The sequence below is a fragment of the Lampris incognitus genome, chromosome 21 (genome assembly GCF_029633865.1).
Source record: "Lampris incognitus isolate fLamInc1 chromosome 21, fLamInc1.hap2, whole genome shotgun sequence".
Lineage (NCBI taxonomy): Eukaryota > Metazoa > Chordata > Actinopteri > Lampriformes > Lampridae > Lampris > Lampris incognitus.
This window is the reverse complement of record NC_079231.1, coordinates 5,241,110-5,263,180: the sequence shown is the minus strand read 5'-3', so window position 1 is coordinate 5,263,180 and position 22,071 is coordinate 5,241,110. Positions and strand designations below refer to the sequence as shown.

General features: G+C 44.0%; 1 protein-coding gene across 1 annotated transcript in view; it reads left to right on the top strand.

Annotated features, from left to right (window-relative positions):
- The window catches only part of LOC130131755 (cilia and flagella-associated protein 47-like), a 53,337-nt gene that overhangs the window by 19,377 nt on the left and 11,889 nt on the right, over positions 1-22,071 (top strand). Inside the window, exons 17-38 of the mRNA XM_056301552.1 lie at positions 195-325; positions 504-626; positions 782-913; positions 1,010-1,087; positions 6,546-6,693; positions 7,030-7,115; positions 7,441-7,645; positions 7,851-7,936; positions 8,402-8,618; positions 10,158-10,386; positions 11,369-11,478; positions 12,715-12,802; positions 13,780-13,885; positions 14,801-14,918; positions 15,224-15,455; positions 15,922-15,993; positions 16,494-16,631; positions 16,760-16,841; positions 17,083-17,178; positions 19,006-19,195; positions 19,622-19,719; positions 21,693-21,809. Of these exons, the coding sequence (XP_056157527.1) occupies positions 195-325; positions 504-626; positions 782-913; positions 1,010-1,087; positions 6,546-6,693; positions 7,030-7,115; positions 7,441-7,645; positions 7,851-7,936; positions 8,402-8,618; positions 10,158-10,386; positions 11,369-11,478; positions 12,715-12,802; positions 13,780-13,885; positions 14,801-14,918; positions 15,224-15,455; positions 15,922-15,993; positions 16,494-16,631; positions 16,760-16,841; positions 17,083-17,178; positions 19,006-19,195; positions 19,622-19,719; positions 21,693-21,809 (2,882 nt within the window). The remainder of the gene's footprint in view (positions 1-194; positions 326-503; positions 627-781; positions 914-1,009; positions 1,088-6,545; positions 6,694-7,029; positions 7,116-7,440; positions 7,646-7,850; positions 7,937-8,401; positions 8,619-10,157; positions 10,387-11,368; positions 11,479-12,714; positions 12,803-13,779; positions 13,886-14,800; positions 14,919-15,223; positions 15,456-15,921; positions 15,994-16,493; positions 16,632-16,759; positions 16,842-17,082; positions 17,179-19,005; positions 19,196-19,621; positions 19,720-21,692; positions 21,810-22,071) is intronic.

Genomic DNA, 22,071 nt, shown 5'->3' with positions numbered 1-22,071 from the left:
AGTAAGAATCTGCATAAAAGTATTTTGCTAAGTTAATTAAATGTAAAAAATAATTTTTGTCTCCTAAACTCGCTCTTCTTTCTCTTATCCCTTGCTCACTTTCATCGCCTCTCTTTTATTCATAGCCATTAGCTCTCCCTGTGCGGTCATGACCCAGGTTTAAATAAATGTTGAGCAAATCCTGTCTCTCCCAGGCACAGTGGAGGCATACAAGGAGTTGGACTGCGAGGTGGTGTGGCAGCCTTCCTTCTCATCACCTCTAGAGGGCATCTTTGACCTCTGTGTCCATGAGGGCAACACACAGCGCCTGCACTGTATTGCTAAGGTCTGTGTCCAGTAGTAGGCGGGTTGTTCTTCCACAACGCACTGGTTTCTATGACTTGGGGTGTGGGGTGGTCTTGTGTAGCTCAATAGACAAAGCATGGCTCTAACACCAGTGTAAGGGTATGTTAACCCAGTGCTCCCTTTTTTTCTTAACTCTTACTCTGCTTTTTCATTCCCAGGTTGGTTCCACCAGCGTCCAGCTATCAGAGGGACACCTGAAATTTGGATCGGTACCTCTTAACTTACCATCCATCAGAACTGTAGTCTTACACAACATTGGAAAAAACCACGCCTATTACCAGGTTAACACACCCATGCACACACAAACATACACAGAAAAGAAACCATCTTGCCCATTCCCATGAGGCTGTGCAGTTGTGTGCTTGTGTTCATGTGTGCACATATCGGTGTCCAAATGAATGTTTTGTGTGTATATATGTATATTTGTGTGCGTTAGGTGCTGGATGTGTGCCCTCTGCCTGGCATGGTGGTGACTCCATCTGAGGGGGTTGTGCCAATGGGAGGGCAGGCTGTGCTGAAGATCCTTTTCAGTCCTAATGCTGCCATCAGGTTTGACACCAGAGTGGAGGTGAGAGAGAAAGCAAGTGAGGTAGAGAGAGGGAGAGAGGGAGCCTAAGTTTTATTGTATTGTGTGTGTATGTGTGTGTGTGTGTGTGTGTTACAGATAGCCCTGCGGAAGATGAAGTCCATTGAGCTGAGAGTGGGCGGATCAGTGGTGCCTCCGCAAGTTGACATCAGTGTGGTAAGTCTGTTTGTGGTTCAGCATGACTGTTGTGTTTTCTCCAGATTTCACACAACAATGAAAGCAACCACAGCAGGAACATCAGATCAATGCCAGAGGGCAAACACATCCTAATTTAACCCTGTCTCTCTCCACACATAAACGGACATAACAATAACTATTTAAATGAGGGCCTTTATCATAGCATACATAATTATACTATGATAAATAACATACATAGTTTTTAATTTTTCAAATGACAAGTTAATCTTTCGTCTCCTATTTTCCCTTTTTAAAAAAAATTAAACTCCTGCTGCCTTCTGTTCACTCTCTAACATCTCCTTCTCTGTCTGTCTGTCTGTCTCTTTTTCTTTTTGAATTGATCTGTGGTGCTGTGATGGAATTTGAACTCTTTTTTTGGACATGTTAATGTCCAAAATGTATGAATGAGTTTTTATTTTCACTGGTATAAGAAATGACATTGTTAATTTGTTTCTTGTTTAAATAAAGAACTGTTTTAAAACTTAAATCTCTCTCTGAGTGCATGCTGGGAGTTTGGTGGTGGGGAGTGGGTGGGTTTGGCCGAGAGTCTGTGATTTTTCTCAATTTTTGTTCCCACTGTGTTTATTGTATGATTTTTGTAGTTGTGGTTGTTCTTATTGTAGTTTGGTGTGTGTTTGGTGGGTTTTTTTTGGTGGATAGTGAACCATGCTTCTTGGCAGGCATGGCGTCCTTTGAGACGCCGCCCTTGTCTTTGAGGCATGGAGTGGGGTACTGCCAGCCAGTGCCATGGTGGAGCAGGTGCTATTGGCGGTAGGAGAACAGGTAGGGCATGGAAACATCTTGTATGCCTCATGCATGAATAAAGTGGTGGTTGTATTTATGAAGGAACAGGGCTTTGTCAACCAGCTAATAGAGAACAGCTTGCTTTTGAAGGATGAGTTTACACTTGTTTCCCTGCTGGTGGTGCCTTCCACCCAGATCAGCATGTCCGGAGTTCCTCCTTTTATTTCTACGCTTGATCTTAGCCAAAAGATTGAGAAGCGATCTTGCTTTTATTTCTAACGAGGTGCTGGTGCAAGACCTGAAGTGCTTTGGGAGGTTTGCGAATGGATTCTGGACGATGAGTCTGGGCTGTAAGGACACTAAGCTGAAGCATGTTCAGTCTCTGCGGAGACAAGTGTTCATGTGTTTGTACTCTCCAACTCAAACATCGGATGTCTCTTTCCGTGTTAAGCATGAGGAGGGAATTTACGTGGTGTGTGCTAGCTCTGGGAATATAAGTGTGGAGATATGGGTAGCAAGCACATTGCTTGCCCCCACAGACGGCACACAGCGGGGCCCACTGCGGCTGATGTGGCTGACAGCGGGGAGGGGAGCAGTGGACAGGAGGCCGCTTCGACTGATGTGGCTGACAGTGGCAGGCAGTAACCCACTGCGGCTGATGTGGCTGACAGCAGGGTTGCGGCTAATGTGGCTGACAGCGGGGAGGGGAGTAGCAGGTGGTGGATGCTGCCCAAGGCCGTTCCTCCTATACACAGTGAGGCTGGTGGCTCAGTGGTTGGAGCCACCGATGGCTCGTCTAAAAATAATTCAGCATGGGAGGTGGAGGGTGAACCTGTGGTCAGGACAGTGCAGACGGAGGATCAAATGAGGAGGTCAGAGCATGATGAATAATGTTTTGCAGTACAGGAGGCTGAGATGCTACAGGTCAGACTGGACAGTGAGGCAGAGGAGCAAGTGATGAAGGCTACTGGTTGTCATGGTAATGTGACTGACATGAAGTCTGAAGCTGAATCTGATAATGTTTCTGTATCAGATAGTGTTTCTCAGAATGTTTTTTTTTTGGATTTTCCCCCTTTTTTTCCCCAATTGTATCCAGCCAATACCCCACTCTTCCGAGCTGTTCCAGTCACTGCTCCACCCCCTCTGCCAATCTGGGGAGGGCTGCAGACTACCACATGCCTCCTCCGATACATGTGGAGTTGCCAGCCGTTTCTTTTCACCGGACAATGAGGAGTTTCACCAGGGGGACGTAGCGTGTGGGAGAATCACACTGTTCTCCCTTCCCCCCTGAACAGGTGTCCCAATTGACCAGAGGAGGCACTAGTGCAGCGACCAGGACACATACCCACATCCGGCTTCCCACCCGCAGACATGGCCAATTGTGTCCGTAGGGATGCCCAACCTAGCCGGAGGGAACACTGGGATTCGAACCGACGATCCCCATGTTGGTAGGCAATGGAATAGACTGTTAAGCCACCATTCGCGAGCTGCTTTGTTTGCTTCCTCTGCCTGGGCGCACAACTGGGGAAATCATCTTTAATGAATTAACACAGTTCTTTGAGAAGAATGGCTTGGATGTGAGCAAAATTGTCCATTGTTACTGATGGGGCTGCATCAATGGTGGGACAACACAAGGGCTTGGAAAGCAGGATTGCCACCATTAACCCAGCACTCTCAGCATTTCATTTGCATGATTCACACATCAGTGTTGTGTGTTAAATTGTGTGGGGAAATGAAAGAAGTGATGGATACTGTGACGAGACTGGTAAATTTCATTTTGACAGTTCTAGTCTGCAACATTATCTTTTAAGAGCATTACTAGGGGAAATGTCAGCACAACACAAGGACCTTTTGCTGCATAATGATGTTCACTGTCTGAGCAAAGGCCATGTGTTGGAGAGGGTGTGTGATCAGCACGATGAGCTTGTGTCATTTTTATCTGGACTGCGGAGCCAAAAAGCCCAAGAATATCGGAGGTTTTTAAGTGATAGTAAGCTGATGGCATATGTTGTTTTTTTTTGTGTGACATCATGTCTCATGTGTGAGCTTGTGTGACCCTCAACACAAGCTTTGAGAATCCCAGGCCTACATTATTACTGCTACAGCCACTACCACCACTACTACTACTACTACTACTACTAATGATAAAAATAATAATAATTATAATGGCAGCAATAACAACATCTGCAACTAAAACCTTTACTGGCACAATGGGGGGGGGGGCGTTTTGGCCCTTGGCTTGGCATGCATGGCATAATTTGGCTCTTGGGGAAAACTAATCGGGGAACGCTGCTCTAGGTTGACCAACGAGAGATTCAGCTATACATGTCTGAACCTCAGACAGACTCTATTGTGTGCCAAAATGGGCAACTAGCAGACGTATCAGAATGGTAAGTTTAGTTAGCATCTTTTATGCGTTTATGTTGTTTGTTAGCTTGGAACAGTTAGTGGCTGACACAGTAGTGGTTGTGAAACATACAATAATATCTGCTACTATGTTACAGTGTGTTCGTGTTCACATTGTCACATTGTTATTACGTAATTATATACCAGAAGTCTAATCAAAGTTTGCAGAAAGATATATTCCATCTGGCTGAGATTTTTATATTACCTGTGATATCTCTTTATCTTGATAGCCAACCAAGTTTGCCTGGGAACTAGCTCACTGGCATTAGTCTAAAATTAGAAAATCCCAGGATGTCAGGGCGAGGTGACCCACACCGGAGGGGTGAATCCCCTGCAGCTGATGGCTCCCAACACCGCTGCTGCTGCTCCATCAACACTCAGTGCACACTACGACAGATGCCTTTAGTGGCGCCGCTGGAGTACCAGGGACCCACACGAGCCTGGTCGGGGTTGAAGTCCAGACTAGAAAAGAGGTTTACATTGCACACCATGCCATTTTCTGGGTGAAAAACGACGCATCTTGGGCCGCCGTCATCGTTTTATATGGCTGAACTTTGAAAGTTTAGCTAAATACATAGTCTACAGTTTTACTATTGTGGAAGAAGTGCAGAGGCTCCTAATTAATTTTTTTCTGGGTGGTCAGCACTGGCTGCGGGCGTTGGCCCTGTATCTAGCTGTGGCAGAGGGACGGCAAGGATTTACAGACATTCTATCCAGGGCTGTAGCCTTCAGACTACAGACGGCACGGAGGCTGCTGTATGGCTGTGGTCACTGCTGGGTGGCTCCTGCTTGGCTGCTTCTCAGGAAAGCTGACTGGCTTGGGTTGGCTCAACAGCTTTTTCTGCTAAGATCATCTGAAGCTCACCTGACTTGACTTATACCTTTTTACAGCTCAGAGGTTGATGCCTGGCAGACTCTGAAGGTCACACGGACTCTTGACCCTAGACTGGGAATGTGGCTTTTTGAGGAGCCCCTGTTTTATAATGACTTCCTTATAAATACCATATTTTCCTCTGCTACATTAAGGACTAATTTGTTGAGGCTAACATCATTAAACTGGGCCATTTCACAAAAACATCAATGGAAACACTTGGTGGCATTACTAACATCGGATCCTCCAGACTGCTTGTAGAGGAAGTCTGATAGTCCCTGTTGGGGCCACTGAGAGCATTTGCTTAAAACCGCCTGACCAATGGACTGATGACAATGAGTACATTTTTCTTTCCCTCGTTGTCACTCCTGCTGTTGAGTGGTGGCGAGAGGGGGAGTGGACTGCTTCTTTTCCTGAAAACACCAGTGCTGGGTGGTTTCAGCTCTTGGGGGAAGAAGCAGCTTTACAACAGCTGTGTGAAGGTGCTGAACCTTGAGTCGAGGTTGACTGAGGTTTTTGCTTCAGGCTGTACCCCTAAAGGCAGGTGGAGGGTCTTGTATAAGCCTCCTGTTGAGAAATGGATGGCTGACATCCAGTGGAGAATTATACATGAAACAACACCCACAAACGGACACAGAGCTCACCTGGATCCAAACACTGGGGAAGAGTGTTTTTTCTGTGGACAAAGGGAAACATTAGAGCATTTAGTGATCTCTTGTCTGCAGTTACTGGGCTTATTTAGAGTACTGCAAGAATGGGTGGAAGCTTTGGGAGGAGAATTCTCTGTCTCCTTGTTTGTTTTTGGGCCTAAATACATAGTAAGAAAAAGATTGCTCCTGGTTTTAGTCATTTTTTTGTTTGGAACTACCTAAGCTAGCGATCTGGAAGACCAGGGAGAATCAGCTATTAGGTCAGGGCTGGACTGATGTGGTGTAGAGTCCCAAGGGTTTGGTAGCAGCTCGTCTGAGGATAGAGCACGCTTTCTACACCTTGACCAGTAATCTGAACTCTTTCAGGGCTCTGTGGGGGATCAGACCGGTTTTATGTTCACTGAGGGAAGATGGTTCACTGGTTCTTAATTTATTATGGTTGTGTGTGTGTGTGTGTGTGTGTGTAACAGGGAGGGTTTGATGGAGCTGCAGTAATTGTGCCTGAAAATTTATTGTTTCTGCTTACCAGTTTACACTGAAGTGATGGGAATGAAAATGTTTTATAATGTGCCATAAATAAAAGTTGTTTTAAAACTCAGTCTCTCTCTCTCTCTCTCTCTCTCTCTCTCTCTCTCTCTCTCTCTCTCTCTCTCTCTCTCTCTCTCTCTCTCTCTCTCTCTCTCTCTCTCTCTCTCTCTCTCTCTCTCTCTCTCTCACACACATACACACACTGTCACTCTCAACCTCCCTCTGTAACTCTTTCCAGTCAGATTTTCAGTTCCACGGGGTCCATGCTGGTTCAAAGCACACAGTTCCATTCACTCTGGTCAACCGATCATCGGCTGCTGCCCAGGTCACCTTTGACCTTACAGAATACACCGACTTCTCCATTAGTTTCCCCCAACACCCAGCAGGTTTGTGTACACACACACACACACACACAAACAAACAAACTAGAACAATTTCGAGTCCCGTATGGCATCCTGTTTTTAATGATGATGTGAGCTGCACCCAAATATGTCTCCAAATAGGGAGCACCACAATTTCATACATAACTGGGAACAAGCAGTAAGGTTGGGTATTTTATTTTAAATCATGACATCTACCCTTCTGAGACATGTTCCTTCATCCAATACAAGCATGTGTGTGTGTGTGTGTGTGTGTGTGTGTGTGTGTGTGTGTGTGTGTGTGTGTGTGTGTGTGTATACGTATACATGTGTGTGTACATGTGTGTGCGTGCATGTTTTTAGAAGCAAAGCTGGAGCCAAGGGTGAGTATTGTGGAATTGCAGGCCCATCAGACAATGGACTGCTCCCTGGTTTTCAGCCCCGATCAGGTGAGATGGACAGACAGATAGCAAAAAATACAAAAATTAAAGCTGATTTGAAACAAAGACATTTTATATTCCATGATATTCACAGTTATGATTGTTCTATTTTGGTGTCATAACTGACTTGACAGAAGAACCAGCCACAACACACATCAACCTACTGTCTCGCCTTGTATTATTTCATACTGTGGAGGCTATTAGAATCAAGTGACTACAACCAAGTAGTGACATCTGGCTTCTCATGGAAAAAACAAAACAAAATAAAGGAAGTCATCGTAAAGAACAGGACATAATTTAAGTTCGAAATTAGGGCATATTTATTTACCACCAGGTGGCTAGCTATGACTTCCGACTGCCACTGACGGTCAACGGTGTGAGCTGTGACTCTCCTGCACCTCCTCCATCGCACTCCCTCACTCCAACTACCTCTACTGCGATCTCTCGGTCCCTTTCATCCGGCAGCAGCAAATGTATCGTTACACCAGAAAGTCAACCTGTCGCTGTGGAGATGTGGTCACGACGTGTACAGGCAACAGGTAAGGTTGTTGTCGAAGAGTGCCACAAGGTGTATGTGTTTGTGTGTGTCTGAAAATATTGTAATGTACTAAAAGTTTTAGTTCCCACAAAATACAGTGTGGGGTACAGTATGTCTGGTACCTCCTGTTAGGATTGTTTATGAACTGGTTTTAAACATGATACTGAGTTTTAGATTCTGAAGATATTGGTCTTCTCTGTCTCCAGTGCTCTGTGCCCCTGTGGAAATGTCCCCGCCTAGCCTTCAGTTCCACATGGAACCGTTGGCACCGCACATCCATTCCTGCACTCAGGTAACAGCTGTTTTCTTGCCCTCCTCCACCCTCGTCTTCCCCATCTTTTCTCTCTTACTTTCCTCCCTCCTGCCATTTCTTATTCTTATTCTCTCCCTCTCTCTTTCCATTGTTATCCTTCTTCCCTTCTTTTTTCCCTCTGTCCAGTCTGTCTTTTTTTCCTGCCATATCTTCTCAGGCATCCTCCCTCTGTTTTTCCTTTTCCCTTTTCTTTGCTTTGCTTTGCTTTCCTTTGCTTTCCTTTCCCTTCCCTTGCTGAACCTCTGACATCTTTATTCTGTTGGTCTTTCTTTCTTTCTTTCTTTCTTGCTTGCTTTATTTCTTTGTTTACTTCTTGTTTTCTTCTTTCTTTCAACTGGTATCCCTCCAAGTCTTCTATCCAGCAATCTCAGTAACCAGCAATTTCAATAACTATCCTTTCTCCAACCAATCATCTTCTCTCCTCTTGTCTCCCTTTTCCTCCAGACTGTGGAGCTGAGAGGAGCATGTGCGGAGAGTGTAAGTTGGGGGAGCATATGTGGAAAGAGGGTACACTGGTGGTTTGACTGCAGTGCTGCCATGCTGCCAGCACATGGTGGAGGACAGGAGGAACTCCTCACCGTGTCACCAGCATCAGGGAGTCTGGCACCCGGACAGACTGCCTGTCTGGCTGTCGGCGTGAGACCCGTGGCTGTAAGATTAGGTCAGTTAAGGTCATAAACACAAGTTCATGTTCACACTGTCACACATCTACTCTGAAATGGGCTTTATGCAAATTGCAAAAAATTAAAAATGTAAATGTATCAATCAACTAAAAAATGCTGCAACAAAACGAATATATCATAATAAAACTGAGTACCACCAAGTCACCGGGAAATCAAGCCCTTCATCTGTTGAATAAGCTCTGCTGACTGTGGACTAGATTAAATATAAGTAGCAGCGGTTTGGGTCCCAAAGTCAGGTAAGCATATATATAAGGCATGTGATAAACATGACCTATGCCTGAACATAGAAGACCAAATATTCTATGGGGCCTGAAACACACATCTGTTGCCCTAAACACTACCTAGATAAAGTTAGGTTTTTGAAAATAGGTAAGATTTGAAACCCAGAGTACTGAAGTGTGTGTGGAGTGATTTAAACGTAATGAAGCTAAGAATAAAAACATTGGGCCTCATTTGTCAATCGTTCATATGTACAAGTTTGTTCTTACACACCCATGGAATTTTTTAGCTCTCAAGTTTTTCTGACAGTCAGTAGCAAAGCCTGATGGTTATTTGTAAGTCCTGACCCCTAACATCTATTGTCTACCTCTTGCAATGAGCAATCAGCCAGGCTTGCAAAGACATCAGTGTTAGCCAATTGGTGTCTAAATTCAAGGGTTACCCAGGTTCTGCACTGGTCTCTGAGACAAATTTCAGGGCTAAAAAATCCCATGGGTGTCCTTCCTTCCATCCATCAATTATCCAAACCGCCCCTCCTGCTCTCAGGGTCGCAGGGATGCTGGAACCTATGCCAGCAGTCATTGGGCCCACACACACACTCACATTCACACCTAGGGACAATTTAGTATGGCCGATTCACCTGACCTACATGTCTTTGGACTGTGGGAGGAAACCGGAGCACCCGGAGGAAACCCACATAGACGCGGAGAAAACATGCCAACGCCACACAGAGGGCAACACGGGATGACCCCCAAGGTTGGACTACACTGGGGGCTCGAACCCAGGACCTTCTTGCTGTTATGCGACTGCGCTAACCACTGCGCCACCATGCCACCTCCCATGGGTGTGTAAGCACAAATTTATACAAATGAATGATTTATGAATGAGGCCAAGTGTTTCTGGATTGAAACACTAGTTCATACTCCTCCCACATTGCGTAACCTGAGCTGCAAATGGAATGCAGAGAATGAGTGGGGAACTGGAAATGAGTGAGAATTGTTGGGAAAATTATTTTCAATATTTTGAAATTGCCAGAATACAGAGCTGAGTATTTTGATGCAAATTACAGGGAGATTTTTTTCCTACACCATCAAATTTATTTTGTATTTCAAATATTTACTTTGAATACATGTCAGAAAACCTGCCCATCCTTGCTGTGATGCCCTCACATTATGAACTCATATTTTCATAATATGAAGGATAAAGACTCTTTCTCTCTCACACTCACCAAGCACATTTCACCAACCCAACACCTGAGCTGTCAGAAGAGCTTGACACAGTTTGAGTTTCCCTCCTAGTGTCTGGTAGAGTGACCCGTCTTTCAGTCCCTCTTTACCTTGTGAACGAGGGATGGGAGGAGAAGGAAAAAGAGGAGGAGCGACACCACCCGTACAGAGAACTGTGCATCACCATCGTGCTTCACCTCCCCACCATCACCCTCATCCCTCCCCGGGTCCTCCTCACCCCGTTACCCCTGGGAGCTACTGCCACAGCTGCTGTCACCTTGTGGGCCTCAGCATATCCCAGGTTCACACACACACACACACACACACACACACACACACACACACACACACACACACACACACACACCTTTGTGGCAGCACAACAGCATTTTCTATGGACTGTTGTTTGTTTTGGGGTGTGTAGAGTTGGGAATTCTCATTTTAGTAATAGTAATAATAAAATTTCACAGCACTCAAGGACACCTTACAGAACACAGTTAAAAAACAAGCAGCACTGTATCAGACTGCATAAAATCAAAACAGAGCAGGACAGACAATAAAAATTTAATACAACAGATAAATATAAAATCTTCATCTGCACAAAACTCAATGAAGTGTGGATCAGACTGAATATGCCAGTTTGAAAAGGTACATTTTGAGATGGGATTTGAAGGTTGAACGAGAGTCAATGTCTTGTCGGAGAGAGTTCCATAGACCGGGGGGGCAGAATGACTTAAGGCTCTAGACCCCATGGTAGTCAAGCGGGCCGATCATGTAGTGAGTTGGAGAGCAGAAGAGGATCTGAGAGTGAGCAAGGGCGTGTGGATATGATGGAGTTCAGAACGATACGAAGGAGCTAGGCTATTAAGGGCCTTAAAGGTGAGAAGCAGGATCTTGAAGTCAATACGGTATTTAACAGGGAGCCAATGGGAGTTGCTGAAGAACAGCAGTGATATGATATATGGAAGGAGTTCTGGTAATGATACGGGCAGCTGAATTCTGGACCAACTGAAACTTATGAAGATACTTGAGACCTGGGTTTGTTTCTTGGTCCTTTCCAGGATCATCTCCTTATAGATAATGCTGTTTAAGAAAGGGCCCTCATGCCAATCAAGAAAATTAGCAAGATTGAATTTTCATTGTATGTCAATTTTGTCTCATTGTCTGACTGTATGCACACCACAATTTCACTTGTCTAACAGTGTTTGATTATTATCCTGAAAGATGACCCACTAATTCATTATCTAATAATTTCTCTCTCTGTCTCTCTCTCTCTGTCTCAGTGGGACCAGCATATTGGCTGAGGTGGGTGAGGTGGAGCTGGAGGATGGGAGGAGGATAGAGCCCCTGTCTGTCATCTTTCCCCAGGGGAACACCATTCCTGCTCCAGAAGGTTACCGTAACTCACCTGAGGCTCAGGAGCAGGTACAGCCTAGCTCTGACACCAGAATGTCTTCGTTAAAAAGTGTGAATTTTGTGCCACATGGTGCCACACGGTTTCACATGGTCCAAATGCAAACGGTTCAGAAGGCCCTCTGAACTGTTCCCTTGAATATAGTGATTCACTCTTTTGAATTCGCATTCAGCGTTTATAATGTTTGCTAATAATTACAGAATAGAATTACCCAAGGCGTCCAAGTAGCATACCAGTCTATTCCGTTGCCTACCAACACAGGGATCGCTGGTTCAAATCCCTGTGTTACCTCCGGCTTGGTTATACGTCACTACAGACACAATTGGCTGGTGGGAAGCCATGTGGGTATGTGTCCTGGTCGCTGCACTAGCATCTCCTCTGGTCGGTTGGGGTGCCTGTTCATGGGGGAGAGGGAACTGGGGGGAATAGCGTGATCCTCCCACGTGCTACATCCCCCTGGCAAAACTCCTCACTGTCAGGTGAAAAGAAGCGGCCGGTGACTCCACATGTATCGGAGGAGGCATATGGTAGTCTGCAGCCCTCCCCGGATTGGCAGAGGGGGTGGAGCAGCAACCGGGACAGCTTGGAAGAGTGGGGTAATTGGCCGGATACAATTGGGGAGAAAAGGGGGGGAAATTCCAAGAAAAAAAAAAGAATGGAGTTGCCCTTGCTCATTGGAATTCCTGCATTGCTAATAAAAGTTTTTCTAAGCATTTCTTCTGAGGATAGCGACAAGAGTCAAAGTAAGTATGAAAAAGCAATACTTTACCACTTTTATAGTTGACTTCTACTTATGAACCAACCCTGTTACTGTTCATTTGGTGGTGCACAATGAAAAAAGCAAATACAACTCATTGTTCAAAATGATACCACTCCTGCAGGAATCCAGGTGGGTGAACAGGCCATGGCTCATACCATTGAAAGCCTCCATGTGAATTTGACTCACAATCTTTGCATCACCTCTCTGTGTCTCTAGATCTAGTTCTGTGGCTCTGACAGTAACTTCAGCAATTCAGTTCTTTTTTTTTTTTGGGTGTGTACACACCTGCACATCAATGCGCCCTGGCGAGATTGGGTGAAGCAAGTGGCACTGGAACAACAAGTGTAACTGACTACCGGGCTCTCACTGACACAGAATTTGTCACCTCCGTCTCCACCTCTAGAACCATTCAAATAGAACTTGGTGCCAGGACCACCCACTTAAGTCCAGCTCAGCCTCTCTTAGCTGCACTGTGTCCTTCTGCTCGGTCGTCCCTGTGTCTCTGCGTTCAACCATCACCTTCATCGACCACCTCCACAACAGGTTACCTCTTAATGACCTACCACAACCCTCTCTCTACTCTTTATTCCTCCTCTCTTTTTTTCTCCTCTCTTCCACTAATCATCTATTCATTCATCACCTTCCTCTCTACCTTTCTTTGTCTACCCTTTTCTTTCTTTGTGTCTGTAATTTTTCAACTCTACCAGTTTCCTGCACTATCCTCTTCTTTACAGCAAAACAAGATGAGGCAATGTTCAGCTTGAATTTATTTGTCCTTATTTCAATATAACACTCTTTGAATTAATCTATAAAGAAAGTATTTTAATTATATCATACCACGTTAATATTTCATTAAAATTTCTCTGAACCATAACTTACCCTCAAGAGTGTGACAACATAGCACATGTACATAATTTTAGTACAAAACGTTGGAAGTTTTTTTCTCAGGACCCGCTTGTAGTTATAAAGAGTCCTAATGTTGCTGAAGCTAAACAAAATACATGTAGGTGGAATCATCTGTATGGTCAGGTGGCGTGCCCCAGCATCTCACAGTAATCATGATAATGTAATGTAATGTTTTTATAGTAATTAGATCTATATGTTGATTTATTTGTCCTTGTCTGAAACTTGCCTCATACTGTAGTTTTTACCTAATTAAGAAAAGAGTGCCTTGCTCAAGTATCAAGCACTTGAGTGGGGCAGGTACTAGCCACAGCTTCTGGTAGCCATTTTTTCACAAAAACCTGCAAGTCCAAGTTTCAGTCATGTGCTGTTACATCCTTAGCACATTATAATTTTAGTTACATTTTTATTAGGTACCAACACGGCATGATTGTGCATTTATGCTGAATTTGATCTGTACACATTGTTTATGCAGTCATAACATTCTCCATCTGCCACTCATCTCTCTCTCTCTTTCTCTCTCTCTCTCTCTCTCTCTCTCTCTCTCTCTCTCTCTCTCTCTCTCTCTCTCTCTCTCTCTCTCTCTCTCTCTCTCTCTCTCTTTTTCTGCCTTTAAGGTTTCAGGTGGAGGTGTGTGCTGCGGCGGAAAACTGTTTGTTGACCGTCTGGCCCTACATGGCTCTGCACCAGTCCAATCAGCAGATAGTCCTCAAGAATTGTAATGCAAAACACTCACATGCGCGCGCGCACGCACACACACAGTCGTATTTCACTATCCTTATGCAGACCCCTCATTGACTACATTCATTTCCTAGCCCTTAACCCTAACCTTACCCACGCAAACTACATGCCTAACCCTAACCTTAAGCTAACCCTAATTCTAACCGGAACCCTAAAACCAACTCCTAACCCTAAAATAGACCTTTTTCCTTGTGTGGACCTCTGAAAGGTCCGCACAAAGTACGTCCTGTCAGGTTTTGCTATCCTTGTGTGCACATTTGGTCAGCACAAGGATAGCGAAACATGTACACACACACACACACACACACCTGTGCATAGGCAGAAGAGGTGACCAAACAATTGGTTTGGGTGATTAAAGTTGATGGTTGCTTTTATAAACAGCTGGTGCAAATTGGACGTGAGCACCAGTTCCAGCTCATTATGCTCTATGGTACTAACAATGAATAACAGCATCCTCTAAACCATGCACAGATACTGTCTCTCTCTGCTTCTGCGGCATGCTTTTGCAGTGTCAGCTCCAAGTAAAAAAGTTTTGACTAAAATTGGCTAGAAGTCAAGGTGGCCCCTTTACTACAGTGTTATGAATTAATCTGTGAGTTAAAAAAAGGAAAAAAACTGACGATTTTTGCATGATTATACTTATTTTTCCTAAGAGCTAATATGGTGTTTGAAAGTTCAATGATAAGGTTAGACTCTTAAGCACATCTTGGTAATCCCAATCTCACAAAAGCCTTGGTCACACGTGTTTAGAATAAGACAACATATGGCACACATCATCCAAACAAGACTACTTGTAAAATCACTTATTTGCCAGTTTTCTTCCCAGTTTGTATTTTACAAGCTCATGTGGATGTCTGTCATTCAGGGGCACAAAGTGGCCAGTCTGGACGAATGCAGACAACCGTGGAGGCGGTCCTTCAATGCTGTCACTCACCAAGTCCTGTTTCTGGCCTCACCTCTTCTTCCTCCTCTTCCTTTGTTCACCTCACATCCCTAAGCAAGAACTCTGCCTCTGGTCAGTTAAGTGTGTGTTTGTGTTTGGGTGTGTGTACTCTTTGTCTTGGCAATTCCCCCCCTCCCTTTTTCTTCCCAATGGTACTTGGCCAATTACCCCACTCTTCCGAGCCATCCTGGTCGCTGCTCCACCTCCTCTGCCGAGCCAAGGAGGGCTGCAGGCTACCACATGCCTCCTCCAATACATGTGGAGTCTGTCTTGGCATATTTGTGTGTGTGCATTTTCATATTTGTGTCTTCATAGGTGTGTATTTCTGTCTCTATCTACATTACTATGTATTCATGTGTGTCTCTCTGTCACTTCAGACTCCTTTCCAGACAGTAACATTGAGTGTGAAAGCGGCCGTGCCAGTGGCAATAAGGGGATGTGTCCTGACAAAGACCTTCTGCCCAACCAGGGTATCCCAATAATTCCTGCTGCTGAGTTGGAGGAGGGGCTTTACTATCAAAATGTTTCATTGGCTGCCCAGAGGTGGTTCACCTTCTTTGGCTGGCCAAATGGACCACATCCCATCTCAGTGCCGCACACAGTCAGAAGGTAAACCCAAGTGATAGTAGCTAATCTCTGGAGCTCTTTTAGAACTTGTCAGGATTATGGGGGCCTGTTGACAAAAAGTCTAGATTAACTATCAACTTTTCAGTTGTTGCTCTGTATCTTAACTGGTGGGCGAGTAAATTTTGCAGTGCAAGCTCAATCTGCATAGGAGAGGGAAATATGAATAGTTATATTGTCTGACCGGCAAGGTTTTGGTCCCTGCATCTGTCGTTAGTCTAAAATATCCCATTTCCAAAGCAATGCATTTGTTTAAAATTTGCTTGAAAAACAAAGTACTGCCAAGCACAATAAATGTCCATAATGGTCACCTGTCATCAAGCTGAAATAAAGCCTTACCTCATGATTTGTACTTTTTTCTTGCCCATGCCATAACCTATGCTAGTCATCCATCACTCTTCTCTCTTTTACATCCCTTCTTTCCCTTTCTGCCCTCATTGTGTTGTTCCAGGGTCGTGTCAAAGATTCAGACGGAGGATTCTAGTGGGCGGAGTTACCGTGTCAGCCAGAATAAAGACTCTAGGTCTGAATATGCATGGCGTATTTTAGCACCTAAGAGCTCCTTGATAGACATGTAGAGGTTGAGCCCCTTTCCTCGGCACCACGTTGGGCCCCAGTGCCAGTGAGGATTCGAATAGGATAGATCCACACAGCACATGTGAATGTTTGGGGAATACATCCCAACTAGCTAAACTTGGTTTATTTGTGCTTCTTTGCATTTGAAAGTTTCATTCCATCTCATGGTCTGCCGACCTTGAGGTTGACAATATGTAAAAATTATGACAAGCTAATAATAATAATCATACAAAAATGATGTGACTGGAAGCGAACAGAACCCCTGCAAGCTTGTTCCTTCTGCATATGCTCACCACTGCACAGGGACCTCTAATTTCAGCAGAAATTGTCATATGCAAAATGTGTGTGTCATTGTTTAAAGTGAACTGAATTGTCACTTTTGCTGTTTTGTATTTGCATGATTTGTTTATCGCTGTGCACATAAAAACAGTGTATTTTTGTCCATAGGTCAGTGGTAGACATGCTTCATCACTTGACTGGCACACAGCTTCCTGGTATTCCTTGCTGCCAGTCTTTCTCCAAGCACATAGACCGGCGCACCAACCAGCTGCTCGAACAATACCAGGCCATGCTTGCCTTCCTAAGGTAAGGTACTTAAAGATAAATACTGCTTCCAGGTTTCTAGCTGTTGTTTTTCACTCTTGACTACACTTTGGAAACACAAGGTTTTGACATGATAGCAGTGATTCTGTTCCTCCTAATTCTGTGTTTAGGGTCCAGGGAGCCAGTTTGTCTCACATCAGACCAGAGTATCTATTAGATGCACAGGAGTTCAGCCATTGGTGCTCTGTACAGGTACTCAGACATACTGCTCTCTCCCAAACTCAAACAAACTCTCCCTCCGCCATACAGAAACATATATGTGCGATATAAATAAAGTTTATTATTATTATCTGTCTCTTTTTAACTTACATTTACACTTGCACAATCCATGATCATACTTGCATACAAATTTCTGCATTTGCCATGTGTGCGTGCGTGCATGTGTGTGTGTGTGTGCGTGCGCGCGTGCGTGCGTGTGTGTGTTCGTTCTTAGGTCACAGAGCAAGGGATTGGCATGGACTACAGCAAAGTTGACTATGAATCCATGAGTGAACGATCTTGGACAGATGTGCTACTGCAAATATACAAGGTGAAGATATCTTTACCCACACACACAGACACAGACACACACAGACTGGCATCTCTCTAGTAGTGTCATATGCAAGTTCACATTTTCAAAACATTTGTTTGCTCCCTTCTGTTGAAAAATCAGGCCTGATATATCTTGTAGTATGATTTAGCTCTTTAGCGTTCATCTATCGATTATTCCAGGATCAGACTACACTATATTTTTGACTTTCATGATGGTCACCATGTCAGATTAGGCAATCATCGTGCCATAAATTCTTGTCTTGGCTGGGAGACTGGCGACACTACAGGTATGACCCTGACCAATCATCCTATGCTGCGTTTCACAATCTTATGTGAGTTCATAGCTTGTCGGGGAGGAGGGTCAAGAAATTGTCAATTATGGCTACAGAAGCTTTACATTTTATGCTGACAGTCTTGTATTCCGAAAAGAAAAAGAAAAGAGAGGGAAAAAAACATTGTGGACGCTGTTGTGGCTAATGCTACTGGGGAATGATAACGTAGCATAGCTTAACCAGCTACTCACCAGGTTGCTGACATTCCTCCACTATTTCTCACCAACATTTATCTTTTTTGAGGTTGTCATGCTACTCCCTCAAGGAAACGTCAAAAAGGCAGGGGTATTGTTGCCACTGCTCAACGAACCTTTCCTCGGTTTTGTTGTTCCACCTGACAGGAGCAACAGCAGCATCCCTCTTTCTCTTTGCCATGTTTACATATATGCACCAGAGAGCACACTGTCATCTTCTTGATCAACTTCAAGGAATATGTCGCAGGAGATGTCAGACTAGGCAGGAAAATACAAAACATTCTGACATGCTAGACTTTTCATGTGTCATGGGGTGTCCCAGATGCCACATCGCTGTTTTTCAGTTATGTCACACTACACAAGGTAAAGACACCTGTTCGTCCTTTCCGAAGTTCATATCCAGGCTCGGCGCTGGAAATTTGTCAGCGACGACAAAATCATGTCAAAATCATGCTGAATTCGTGTAGTCTGATTAGCGCTGCCATTCCCTGTCTTTGTTACTTTTCTATCTTTCTTTCTCTTTTTCTACCTCTGTTTACAAGTAAGAATTTATACTGTATGGGCATCTGGGTAGTGTAGCGATCTATTCCATTGCTTACCAACATGGGGAACGCCCCTTCGAATCCCCGTGTTACCTCCGGCTTGGTTGGTTGTCTTTACAGACACAACTGGCCATGTCTGCGGGTGGGAAGCTGGATGTAGGTATGTGTTCTGGTCGCTGCACTAGTGCCTCCTCTGGTCAGTCAGGGCGTCTATTCAGGGGGAAGGGGGAACTGGGGGGAATAGTGTGATCCTCCCATGTGCTACATTCCCCTGGTGTCAGATTAAAAGAAGCAGCTGGCGACTCCACATATATCGGAGGAGGCATGTGGTAGTCTGCAGCCCTCCCCAGATCAGCAGAGTGGGTGGAGCAGTGACCGGGACGGCTCAGAGAGAGGGGTGATTGGCCAGGTACAATTGGGGAGAAAAGGGTGGGGGGGTGTGAATTTATCAGAATTAGAATACTTTACTCATCCCCGAGGGGAAATTCAGTACGTGTGTACCAAAATAAAATCAAAGTTTTAAAGGTTTAACCAAAATGTTCGCCTCTTGTCTTCAGAAACACAGCACCAACAGTTGCTCTGGTGTAGTTGTCCAGTGGCTAACAATGGTTGGACTGTGGTTGTACTGGGATGGTTCTACCATGTGGCTATATATATATATATATATACACCTGTAAATACAAAATAAAGGTTTGTTTCAAACATGTGCCTAGTGAACCTTGATGGTTAAATAGGGGAATCAAAAATGTGTCTGCAGGTGTTGGTATTGCGTCGTGTGCTGGGAGTCAGTGCTGTGAGTGCGACCTGGGGGCACAAGGTTGTGGATCAGAGCCTTCCCATCAGCTCCGAGCCGCTGTCCAGCAACATCTACTCTGAGTGGGAACTCCACCTGCTCTCCTGGCTTAACACACACTACCAGAGCATGAGGAACACTGTGTGGGGTACAGGTGGGATGTGTGCGCGCACACACACACACACACACACACACACACACACACACACATAAACAGACACAGACACACCTACATACATACATAGTAGAGTTTGTCTGAATTTAAATCATTGTATGCCAGTGCTTGGGCCAATACTTGTACCAGATTTAAAAGAAATCATATGACATCATGAGAGAATGGTGAGAGATTTGCCAGACCCTTTCCAGTGACTTGCGCAACAAATTTCTCTTTCTCGTTGGCAAAAAATTATTCAATCATTTAAAGGTTCTGAATTTTTCACCCTATCAAGTATACCCTTTAATATTCTGTTTGATACTATTAAAATGTATCCCTGCCAGATAATGATCTTGTACTGATTTGGTTTAGTTTATAATACTTGGGCTATACCTCACTCAGCGTGTGTTTCACGTCCTTATCCAGGTGAGGTCCCTTCAGCCCGCTGGATAGTGAACTTTGATCTGGACCTGACAGATGGACTCGTGCTAGCAGCTCTGGTGGCTGCTTACTGCCCTTATCTGGTTAGTTTGTGGTTTGTGTGTGTGTTTCTGTCATCATTGTATATACTCTCCATTTTGCCAGGGCTCACTGAGGGTAGGTGATAAATTCCCATAAGTGTCACTTTGATTGATGTGTTGAGGAAGCACTTAGCCCCCAGAAATATTTGAGGAGCCTCTCATAGCATTAAAAGCCACTTACTCTGTGTGTGAGTGTATGTGTGCGTGAGTGAGTGACTCTGCATGGGTCTGACTGTGATGCTTGAACTTGACTTGGGCCATGACATTTAAACCAGGGTCAAACTCAAAACATCTGCGTATAATCCCAAACCTTGACTAAGAGCCCAAATCATATGATTGAGGAGGCCTGAAATGTTCAAATATCCAATGGTATTACTGGGCAGCACAATTAAGCTCGATTATGTTTTACTTCTCATCTGGAAGTCCCCCAGCTTGGATTGATCTGGAAGCTTGCTCTGTTAAACCGGGCTTACCATTGCACCTGTATTTGTATTCAGCAGACCATAAATATCTGAAGAAAAATACAGACAACCCTATAATATTGAATATGATTGATGTTTGGTTCGATGCTTGTAAGTATTTGAATATAGATATGTCCCGGTCATGCTTTAGTCCTATTTGGGGTAATGCCAATTTCAAACCAGGGCAAAATGATAGGGGATTTAAATTATGGGCTGAAAAGGGGTTAAGGAAAGTGCAAGACATGTACAGGGAGGAGGATGAAGTATTCATGTCCTTTGAGGAAATATCTACCTAGTATGACATTCCAAAGAATATTTTTTTCAAATATCTTCAGCTAAGGAGTTTTATATCATCCTGTCAAAGCCATTCATTAGACATTCCTCCCATTTCTATATTAGAAGTTACAGTCACAAAACACTGTTATGATAAAGGTTTAATTTCAACTATGTATGACTTATTTGTACCTGGATCTGATGAATCGTCAGAGACAAAACTGAGATTATGGTAGGGAGATATAGAGGAGGAAATATCTTTAGAAGAATGGAGTGAGGCATGTAAAGAGGCCCAGAGACAGACAGTTAGCAGCAACCTAAAACTTCTACAGTATAAATGGCTGATGCGTACATACTATATAACACCTGTTAAATTGCACAAGTTTAATGACAATATTCCTGATACCTGTATTAAGTGTAGTGAGGCAAGGGGGACGCTGTTTCACTGTATATGGGAATGTGTGGAAGTGAAAACCTTCTGGCAAGATGTTGTTGATATGATTGATCAAATTTTGTCAAAGAAATTACCATTGAGTCCAAAGCTTTTTATTCTTGGTTTATATCCTACCATCCCACATTTACATAGCAATGAGTTCAGATTTATAGATATGTGTATATTACAAGCAAAACGTGTAATTGCTCTTAATTGGAAAAATGTTGATGGACCAAGAATTGGTATGTGGGTTAAAGAAATGGCTTCAAACATGTCAATGGAAAAGATAATGTATATTGTTAGACGTAAACAAAGTGTTTTTGATAAAATCTGGGGATTGTTTCTGTACTTCTTAAGACATAATACTAATGTTGGTAACTTGCTTCAGCAAGAAAAAACTCTGGGAGAGTAGAACAACTCTATCTGATTGTTTATATGCGTAAAAGCAACTGAAAAAAGTTATGGGAAGGACCTGCTAATAAGACAAAGGATAACATAAGGAGTGAGTAGGAAGATCATTCTTCAGGACCTGAATTTAATTTAGTTTACCATTTGAAGCCATCATGGCTGCCCTACTGGACCTCCTGCAGTGCACCTCCAGGGAGAATGGGTCCGTGGAGGATGTAGTAATGGCCTCATCTTCATTCGACAGACCCTTTAAGAGTGAAAAGAGAATTTCCCTGAAGGAGTAACAGGATTCAGTAAATTAGTCAGTTATGAGTTATCTGAATGTTTTTCAACAATAAGCCAAAAGCCATTGAGAACTCCAGTTTCTTCGAACTCCTCTGCTGTGCCTGTGCCGTCATCAGATCAACAGCCATTTCAGGAGGATGTACACCAGAACCACCAGCCTGGAACAGATCCTCCACAACAACATCGTTCTGGTCCAGACCTTAACCATGCTCTCTCTCAACATAGACATAAAGGTATCTAGATAGGACTCACTGTCTAGATATCACTATACTGATTACCAGGTGAAACGTAGAACGGACATGACCACCACAACTGTGATGATTTGTCAGCATTAAACAATGCTATATCTGTATCTAGAAAGATAGAGAAAGCTATTAGCATGTACATACAGGCTGTTTAGAGTTTCACAGTTGATCATCAGCTGGGAGTTTCTCAACTGTCAAACCAGTATATAGTAGGCAATAGGATGACACGATGAATTATCAGTCTGAGCAG